Source organism: Rhea americana, unplaced genomic scaffold, assembly GCF_003343005.1.
Source record: "Rhea americana isolate MKP2758 unplaced genomic scaffold, rheAme1 scaffold_211, whole genome shotgun sequence".
Lineage (NCBI taxonomy): Eukaryota > Metazoa > Chordata > Aves > Rheiformes > Rheidae > Rhea > Rhea americana.
Window position 1 is genome coordinate 1,404,395 of NW_028186269.1, and position 9,726 is coordinate 1,414,120.

The following is a 9,726-nucleotide window of genomic DNA, read 5'->3' on the forward strand; positions in this document are numbered from 1 at the left end:
TCACCGAGACAGCAGCCTGGAAGCAAAGGGCCACCAACGCCACGGCCACCGCCTTTAGCATCCTTCCTCCTCGCCGGGCTTCGGGGGTGCACAGCCTGCCCGTTCTTCTTCCACGCCCCTTCGCCCTTCTGCTTTTATTCTTTTCTTTTGTTTATTTGTCAAATATATGCAGTTTTTCTCTTTCCAGTTTTCCCTTTTTCTTCTTTTTATTTTCTCCTTCGCAAGCCGCCAAACCAGGCTCCCAGCAGCGCTCTGCAGCGGCGAGGAGTTGAACTCTGTCTTTTAATGAACCCACTGCAACAACCTTCACCTACCGCCACCCCCCGGCCGGCCCCGCCTCCCTTCCCTTCCCTTCCCCTCCTCTCCCTGGGCTCCGCTCGGTTCCCCGCGCCGGCCCCGGCCCCGCCGCCCGCCCCCGCTTCCTGCCGCCGCGCTACCTGCGCCGCCSGGCCCCGGCCCCGGCCCCCTCCCGGCGGCCGCCGCCGCAACTGCCCCCCGCGCCAAGCTCATTGCATTCCCAGATTTCCTCCGCGGCGGCGGCCTTCCTTCCTCCTCGCTAAAAATAATAGCGACTTTAAAAGCCCTCCCTCCCCTTTCCAGGGTGGGGTGCTCCCGGTGTGTGTGTGTGAGGGGGGTGGTGGAGGGAGGTGAGGGGGTGCTGCCCGCGGGGTTGTGCGCGGTGGCAGCAGCGGCTCCGCGCTCCTGGCGAGCGGGATCTCTTCTCTCGAAAGGCAAAAAAGAGGGGGAAAAACAAAAAAAAACCCAAAGGGGGCTGCCAGCGGCTGTGCTGCTGTGTTGGGGGAAGGTGGTCTGCCGGCAGCAGAGCCCCCGTCCTGCACCCTGCCCCGGCACGTGCTCTGTTTTCCTTAGGTTTCGTGGTTCGGTGCTGCTGCTCAAAACTGGTCTCTGGAAGCTTGCTTCAGTAGCGCTTCCTAAAGCTGGTGACGGAGAGGATGGCTGGGCAAAACGTCTGCATTCAAACAATGCTTCCTGCTAACTACCAGAGTTAAAAGCAACTTTCGTTCACTTCCATGCCTCTTCGGTAGTTTGCTCTGCATTGTTCTTTGCCCCTCTCGACGCAGATAGTGAAAATAAAGCAGGCAACATTCCTGCAAAAATTTACCACAGGCTCAATTTTATTGCCCTATTTACACAGTCAAGGCTGCAGTTCCTGTTTGGTTCCAGTCAATTTAGTTGATGCTTTTTTTTTTTTTTCCTGAGCCAGCACACGTTGAAGTGTTGCCTATAAACAATGTGACTGAATGTGTGCATGCACTTTAAAAAAATGCCATTTTTTAGAAACAATATCGGCTGGGAACCTCCGAGAAGTCCACGTCGGGGGGCGCAGCTGGGGAGTGCACCAAGTCGACGCGTGCCCTGGGCTAGCGCGGGGTGGCCAAGGACAGGCCTGTCCTTGGAAAGGAGGCTATTCCTCGAAACAGAAATAATCTGGGATTCCTGATCGTTTGCTGATTTTTGGATGGGGAGCGCTGAAAGACTGAAGTGCCGTCTCCGCAGCTGTAGCCCAAAGGCTTAATAGCCCTAGCTGGATATTGAATGTGGTTAAGTCTCATGATTTTATCACGTCTTTCACAAACTTTCTTTCTTTCCTTCTCTCTTGAATTACTTGCGCAGGCTGCTTTGGAGCGGCTCCCGTCGCGGCGTCCCCACAGAGCGCACCCGCCACCGCCATGTTCTGCTCGCCGCCCAGCGGGCTGCGGGGACAAGATGGCTGCCGGAGGGCCTGCCCCGCTCTGCCAAAATGGCCGCCGGCACTGGCGTGGTCGTCGTCCGTGTGAAGTGAGGTGGCAAGCCTGGAGAGGGGAGGCAAAATAAAAGTTATCAGGGCGCTTGGGTGCTCGGCGGGATGCGTGAGCAGGCGGCCTGGCGCCAGGAGCAGCCGCTCCCTGGTGGGCATGAGGGCGGTGGCAGATCAAATGCTGGATTTGCTAGGAAGCATGGAAAGCGCCATGGGGATGCGCTGGTCAGGGTCTGCGGGTGGGGTAAGTGGAAGAACAATGGCGTGTTTGGAAGCCAAGTGCTTCCAGTGACATTCCCGTGCCCTCTGCTTGGTCATTGAAGCATGCTAAGTGTTGTGGTTTCTGTCAAAAGAGCTCCCCGCTGCAAAGCCAGATGAGGCTTGTGGGGAAAGGAGTTTCCTGGCAGCCCGGAGCTCGGGGGACGGCACGAGTCGGTTGTCTCTGCCCAGCCCAGCAGAGCTGTGGGGATTTCCTGGGGTTGGATCAAGGGCTTCCAGCGCTGAACGTGGCCTCCACAAGGCTAAGGGGCTGGCTTGAGCCGTGTCCTGCCACGAGAAGGGGGGAAGCGCAGCGGAGGGAGGAATCCAGCTGCTGCTTCCAGCACCACCAGAGGGGAGGGGGGAGCAGAGATGGCGACTGCTGCTTTTGGGCAGCTGCCACCATTCTTCATTGCCCTCTGCAGCAGAAGTCGCCATCCCTCATGCTCTAATGCACGCGGGTGTCATGCAGTAGCGAGAGCTCCCTGTTGGGAGGTGTTGGACCTGCCCACAGTAGTATGGGGGGCCGTGGCCACTGTTCCCGTGTGTCATCTCCTTGCATTTGCCAGCCAGCAGCAGTGGAGCCTGCAGAGCAGATGACTGCCTGTTCTGCTGAAGTCTGGTGCGGTCTGTCCTTAGATGGTTTATTAATGGGCAGATGGGGCTGGGTTTGAAGTGAGCTAATTGTATTCAGAGTGCCTTCACTGGGGCTGAGTAGGACCGATGGATTCAAGCAGGGTATGTTCTCATGTAAAATCACAGTGACTTGATCTGGACAGAAGCTTGTCTGAGAGTGCTAAAGCCTGGCACCCCAGGATGAAGGAGGTGAGTATACTCCCTAATACACAGGGAGAAGTTAAGAGTGTCTACGAAAACTGATACTGGCTCAAACGTGCATGCTGTTGTTGCCCTGTTGGGGTAGTGGAGTTGTCAGGCAGCTCACCGCTGATGGGTGCCATCCCTGCTTACATTGAGATACTTGGCTTCCCTGCTGATGATCTGCTTCTTTCTTATTTGCAACATGCTTCAATGACCAAGCAGAGGGCACGGGAATGTCACTGGAAGCACTTGGCTTCCAAACACGCCGTTGTTCTTCCACTTACCCCACCCGCAGACCCTGACCAGCGCATCCCCATGGCGCTTTCCATGCTTCCTAGCAAATCCAGCATTTGATCTGCCACCGCCCTCATGCCCACCAGGGAGCGGCTGCTCCTGGCGCCAGGCCGCCTGCTCACGCATCCCGCCGAGCACCCAGGTAAACTGTATAGGTAAAACTGATCTTTTTTTTTCTTTTTCTTCTATTCAGAAGCTCAGTTAACTGAACGGCGGTATAAGAATGGGAAACCTGCAGCTCCTACTGCGTTCTATTTCTCTCAGCTATGAGGTATAGCTCAAGCTTTGAGCACAAGACTTGAGCCTATGTGGAGACTGCTGAACTGAATAGAGAGGTGAGAGGGTCTGAAAGGAGTTACCTCTGGGGCAGTTACCAGAAACCAAGAGAGAGTTAAAAGTGAGAGTTAAAAGTGCTTTCAGAGAGGAGCCTGTCTCAGAAACTGGTTGGAGTGAGATGGGAAAGGCATCTAAGACAATCGATGGTGTCTTGGGGAAGTAGGGGCCTCAAGGACTATCATGGACTGGGCATTCCCCTGCAGTGTCTCTTTTTTTCTGTGGATGTTATCTCAGAATGGTGAGCTGGCAATAAGTGACCTCTGACTGGGGGCCTAAAACCTAGGGATAGAAAATGAAAGGTTGGTTGTCCAGGCCAGGAGGAGGTTAGGACAGTATTGCTGGTGATCTGTTCAGAGACTGGGGAGACAAGGAGGGTTTGAAAAGTTTAATTCCTTACTAGCCTCTTCTTCCCCTTTAAGCCCTTGTAGCCAGTGCTTTCATTATCCGTGGCTCATACCACATCCTTCTCTTTCTAACTTCATGCAACAACAAAAGAGCAATCCGCCCATTCCTTAAATCAATACCAAGTGTAAGAACAAGTCTGCAAAGGAAACAGCCTGGCCCTTCAACTTTGTGTTACCAAACTTGTTTGCCAGCATACAGCATTTAGCATCTAGTCAGCCTGCTGGCTTATTTTCCAGGAGCCCAGGCACTGTGGTCCCCAGTTCCCAATGTTGTCCCAAGACTGACAGTCTTGGTATTGTGACTTGTTGTTCAGGGTATTGGTACAAGATACATAAAACTCTCTTCCTGTATCCTCTGGTGCCTTGGTTAAGCCTTGTGCGGTTTGTTTTGGATTTCCTTTTGCACTGATGTGGAAATAACTGGGTTTGACCCTTTCAAATGCAGACTGTGATTTATAGCAGGATCACCTGAACCCACCCAGTACGCTTTCACAGTGATATCTGATTTTGCTTGTTCTGTCCAGCCTTCTTTGCAATGAGTCAGATATCTGAGCAGTTCCATCTGCATCCTGGCTTTCACTCCCAGGAAGTGAGAGACCAAAGGAGGCTCCCCCTCAGCTCACCTCAAGGCTTTGAGTGTGAACTTAGCCTAAGGGAATGTCTGTTCTGGTCTCTTTTCTTCTCCTTCATGTAATATACTGAAAGCATATTGCTTATTTAGACGGGAATAAGTCTTACTGCAAAGTCAGTTTTATTCAGCTTAAACAATGCAATGTTTAATGGCCCTTGAATGGTCCAAGTGTCAGCTCTGTAGTATTGCCAGCTTTACAGATACCAACTGAATCAAGTCAGCTACCTCTCCAAGGATTTGGTGGCTTTTTTCCTTCTCTCCCATTCCCTTTTCCTGAGTCCTACTAATGAGAACTTCTCGGTGGATGCTGAAACTATATATAAAAGTGTCTGTGCCACTAACCAAGTATTTCTCGATCTAATTTAGTAGAGCTTCCTTTGGCAAAGCTCAGATGACAGTTGCATGCTTCTTTTTTGATAGCTTTCATGAACAGCTGTAATGAAAACAACTGCATTTCTTTGATGCTGCATGTAAGAGCCTTGTGGGATCCTGCACATTCATTATAGAGAGCCTCAGAATTGGATTTCACGTACTGGCACATAAAAATCTATGGAAGCGTTTCCCATTAGCCTCTGCAAGGCTTGGCTGAAGTTACATGGAGGTTGCCCACAAGAAAAGACCCACTCTCCCTCTCTCTTAGTGAGGCCTTTTGCTGTAATACCGACTGGTGCTTTCACTGTTCAAATATTTTGGCCTGCCAATCTCAGGGCTTGTGGGTTGGGCAGGTATTTCTCAAGCATTCACTTAAAAAAATACTTACTTTTTTTTCTCTTCCTTGCCAGAGAGTCTCTTTAGTCTCCTCTGTACTTCTGATTCACTTACCCGTGCGGTTAACTCAGGACAGCTCACTTGTGACTAACACTGTTCTGCAGTGTGAGATCTCTAAAGCTTTGTGACCCTAAGTCATTTGAGCACAGAGTGAGGTTTACCCTACCATCAAAATAAGTATCGAGAGAAGGGTATCACAGGAGCGTAAAGAGGGAGGCTGCTGTTGGGAGCTTCAGAGAAGGGGAGGAGGGACAGGGATGTTAGACAGGCACAGGGATGTTAGAGTGCACTATATCTGTGCACCCACTGCTTAGATAAAGCAGTATTTACTGACTCTCTATGTAGCCGCCAGCCTGGCTCTTCCAGGTGGATATTTCTGCTGATTCTTTAGGCCTGCAAGTGGCAGAGGCTTTTTTTTCTGTGTCTCTGCAGGGGAAATGATGAGACCAAGATGTGCACGCTGGGTTCCTGAGGTGCAGTCCCTCTGGCTGCAGATGAGAAGCTGGATGCTTCTTAACTGTCTGCTATCCTATAAAGTAGGGATTATGTTTTTTAGTGCCGTTTTAGTGCTCTGATGACTTAAGAGAAAATGAATATATATAACCGGCTCTTACAGTGCAACAGACATACATTATTTGCCTAGGAGAGGTGGGGAGTTCAGGTCAAATGAGGTATTGCCCTTGTTTATGACAGGGGCTCTTGCAGGCTAGAATAACTTGCATAAAACTTCTATTAAAGTTCTTCCATTGAGATACAGTGCCTGTCTGTCTCTCTGACTGTACCAAATATACAAAATACGAAGTTAGCTATTGGGATTTGTATAAATCTGTGCTGTACTGCTGGTTAAAAACTTGCAAATGAAGGAGAATGTGCAAGACCTTTAACCAAAATTGGACGCACTCAGCCCACAATCTCAGAAACATGGTAGTTGTATGCTTTCACACTGTTGCTTTTAAACAAACGGCTTGGGTTGGGTGTTTCCACTACATGAGGAATTTGAGTACGCACATATAGTTAAAGGAATTCTGCCAAAGCAGGTTTAATACTCCTACGTATGCAAAAACACTGTGGTCTTGGAAGAAGCAGATGCTAGAGCAGAGCGGTTATGAGAGCAAGGTTAGGTTTCATCAGAGGTTTTAGTTCAATTTCAGTAACTAGAGCAGACATAACATTTGCATCATTGTGCAAAATACTGTTTTTTTCAGCAAGCGGATGTGATCTGAATACTGGACTCGCTGCAGGTCTCTGAGGAATGCTGCTCTTGGGCTAACTCAAGGTTTTGTCATTTTCTTCTGGCACCAATCACAACTATGCCAAGAATGTGGTATGACATAATATACAGGGTTTCTTCTTGATTAACCAAAAGGATGTATCTTGCTGTAATTATCCTGCTTCATTTAGCATTTAGAGGCCACTTACACATTTCCACAGGTATTGGCTGTCTCAGCTCTGTCTTCAGTCACTCCACTGCCGTATCCCTCCAGGCAGTGCGACTGTCTCTCAGCTCTTACTGTCATAGCGTTGATTCACCCATTGATTCCCCACCCATCTTGTCTCTTTCTTCACCCTGAACCTTCTCACACATTCATTAGGAGAACGCCTGTGCCTGGATTCTGGCATAATCCCACTCCCCTGCCTTAGGGCCACCAGAAGAAGTAAAAAGTCCATGTCAAGGGAGTGTTTGTGCTCCTATCTGTGCCATGGAGATGGAGCAAGTAAGTGCCTCTCTGAGGGAAAGGCTGCAGCAAAGATGTAACACATCTCAGCTCTACCTGGCCTGCCTGTCAGCGTGCTTACTGGTGACTAACCCCACCACCATGGGAACATCGGCCCCCTGTGGTCACAGGGCATAAGGCAAGAGGGAGGAGAGCTAAGGGAGAGGGGACATGGGAAGTGATGGGGAACTGGAAGAAAGGAGGAGAGCAACCCCTAGTTGGGCTGTGGGGCAGGTTTATGTGGTGTTCATGGTGTTCATCTGTGTGTGGAGACAAAGTTATGTTCATCAAGGTGGAGAGAGAGCTGGTGTTTTGCCTCAGGCTTAAGCAAGTTTGCAGGTTTTCTGCCCTGTTCTGACAAACACTAGGTAGCACTACCTCTGTCAGGGCAAACAGATATTTCTATCACTTCATTTTATTGCTTTTTTATTTATTGTTTAAGATTTGATTTCTTTTTAGGTGATTGTGAAGTTAGCTATAGTTCACAGGGAGGCCTGGAATGAAGTTTGAGTTTGTGTTGGGAGAGATGTGTACATTTTGCTTCTCCATCTCTCATCTCGTCCTATTCTGCAATATAAAGTTGTTCTCTCACTCCCACCCCAATAAACCCTTCCAGCCTATTGCTACTTTCTACCTCCTCCCTCCCCATTTCACCACTGATTTATAAAAAGCTGCTTACTGGTTTCTGATGCTTTCTAGGGGAAGTGGCCCATTGCCTACACAATGGTGTCTAGTGTCGTCTTAGATGTCCTCTTGGAGCGGAACGTGGAGGCTAGGCAGAGGCAAGATCCTGTGGGATGTCTTGTCTGCCCTGGTCAAGTGTCTCAGATGCATCAAAGTGTCTCGAATGGCACCAGCTGCCTACATAGGCAGCGGCATCTATCTCCAGTGTACGTGTTTACATGCAAGTCTCTACACCTGATGGAGTCTCACCCGCAGCCTTGCTGAGTGAGCATAGCAGTGTGACTCTTGGGGGAGTATCCCTTCTTTAAGTGACTAGTAGGAGCCATGCACCACTTCACGTAACTGTAGTGTGAGTGACTTCTAATGTCCTGTTCAGATCTCTGGGCTTCTTGTTCCCCACATGTGCAAGGGCATGGGACACAGGTTAGAGCTGACTGTCCTACAGAGCTTCTTTCTCAGAATGAAGTGAGCTCCTGTCCTATACTAGCACAGCTAATCAAATCCCATGTTCTCACGGGGCACATGACATATCAAGGAAATAGGAGACATCATGTGAATTTTGCAGTACTAAGTCAGTCTTCAAACAAAAAGGCTTTCAAAGAGTCAAATGGCCCAGCTGAATGAGGTCAGTAGCCTGGAGCTCTGACAGGGTGAACTCTGCTCCATTCATCCCACCTCTCAATGCATGGGGCGAATTGATTCTGTGGCTTGCATTGAATTTGTCCGTTCTCAGCTCTTCAGCCAAGCTTCAGCCCTCCATGGCGCTTGTTTTCTGAATGTTTGCTCTGATTATTTTATTAACTTCTGGAAGCCAGCTTATATATAAGGGTGAGAAGCAGGGAATGGCACTGAGGAAGACCTTCCAGAGCTGAGCACAACAGAGAGGAATTTGGGCTAGACCTTTCCCCAAGATCTTATCATCTATGAGCTAATAGGTCTCCTAGATTATATTTTCCTAAATCCGTACGGTGTATAGGAGCACTGAGCATACTTTCTGGTAAAGTATTTCAGCTCTCACGGGCTACAAAGGGAGTGAGGGTGGAGAGGAACCTCATGAGGTTCAACAAGGGCAAGTGCAGAGTCCTGCACCTAGGGAAAAATAACCCCAGGCACCTGTACCAGCTGGGGGCTGACCTGCTGGAGAGCAGCTCTGCAGAGAAGGACCTGGGAGTGCTGGTGGATGACAGGTTGACCACGAGCCAGCAATGTGACCTTGTGGCCAAGAAGGCCAATGGTCTTCTGGGGTGCATTAGGAAGACTGTTGCCAGCAGGTGGAGGGAGGTGATCCTGCCCCTCTACTCAGCCCTGGGGAGGACTCATCTCGAGTCCTGTGTCCAGTTCTGGTCTCCCCAGCACAAGAGAGACATGGAGCTACTGGAGAGAGTCCAGTGTATGGCTATGAAGATGATCAGAGGGCTGGAGCATCTGCTCTGTGAGGAACAGCTGCGAGAGCTGGGCCTGTTTAGCCTGGGGAAGAGAAGGCTGAGGGGGGATCTTATCAATGTGTACAAGTACCTGAAGGGAAGGTGTCAAGGGGACGTGGACAAACTCTTTTCTGTTGTCCTGTGTGACAGAGCAAGAGGCAATGGGCAGAAATTGAAGCACAGGAAGTTCTGCCTGACCGTGAGGGGGAATTTCTTCCATGTGAGAGTGACGGAGCACTGGACCAGGTTGCCCAGAGAGGTTGTGGAGTCTCCCTCTCTGGAGATCTTCAAGGCCCGCCTGGATTCAACCCTAACATGCTGTAGGTGACCCTGCTGAGCAGGGAGGTTGGACTAGATGATCTCCAGAGCCCCCCCTTCCAACCTTACTGATTCTATGATTCTAAGGATTATATGGGGGAGGAAAGAAAGATGTTCATCCCTGACAGAAGAATCTCTAACTTCTGGTTCTCTTGAGGTAGGACAAGGAATAGGGTGCTTATACTTTGCACGAATGGAAGAAGAAAATAATGCTGTGAATGTGATTCTTTGTCATAATCTCCCTTGCTGGCCAGCCTGTCTGGTACTTTCTACATAACACCTTCCTATATGTTGCCCTTGCCATAACACTCCCCTT

At 49.8% G+C, this 9,726-nt stretch overlaps 1 protein-coding gene across 1 annotated transcript in view; it reads right to left on the reverse strand.

Moving 5' to 3' along the window:
- SDC1 (syndecan 1) overlaps positions 1 to 322 on the reverse strand; it is a 29,613-nt gene extending 29,291 nt beyond the window's left edge. The window contains exon 1 of the mRNA XM_085304880.1: positions 5 to 322. Within this exon, the coding sequence (XP_085161006.1) occupies positions 5 to 61 (57 nt within the window). The 5' untranslated portion in view covers positions 62 to 322. The remainder of the gene's footprint in view (positions 1 to 4) is intronic.
- Between the last annotated feature and the right edge of the window lie 9,404 nt (positions 323 to 9,726).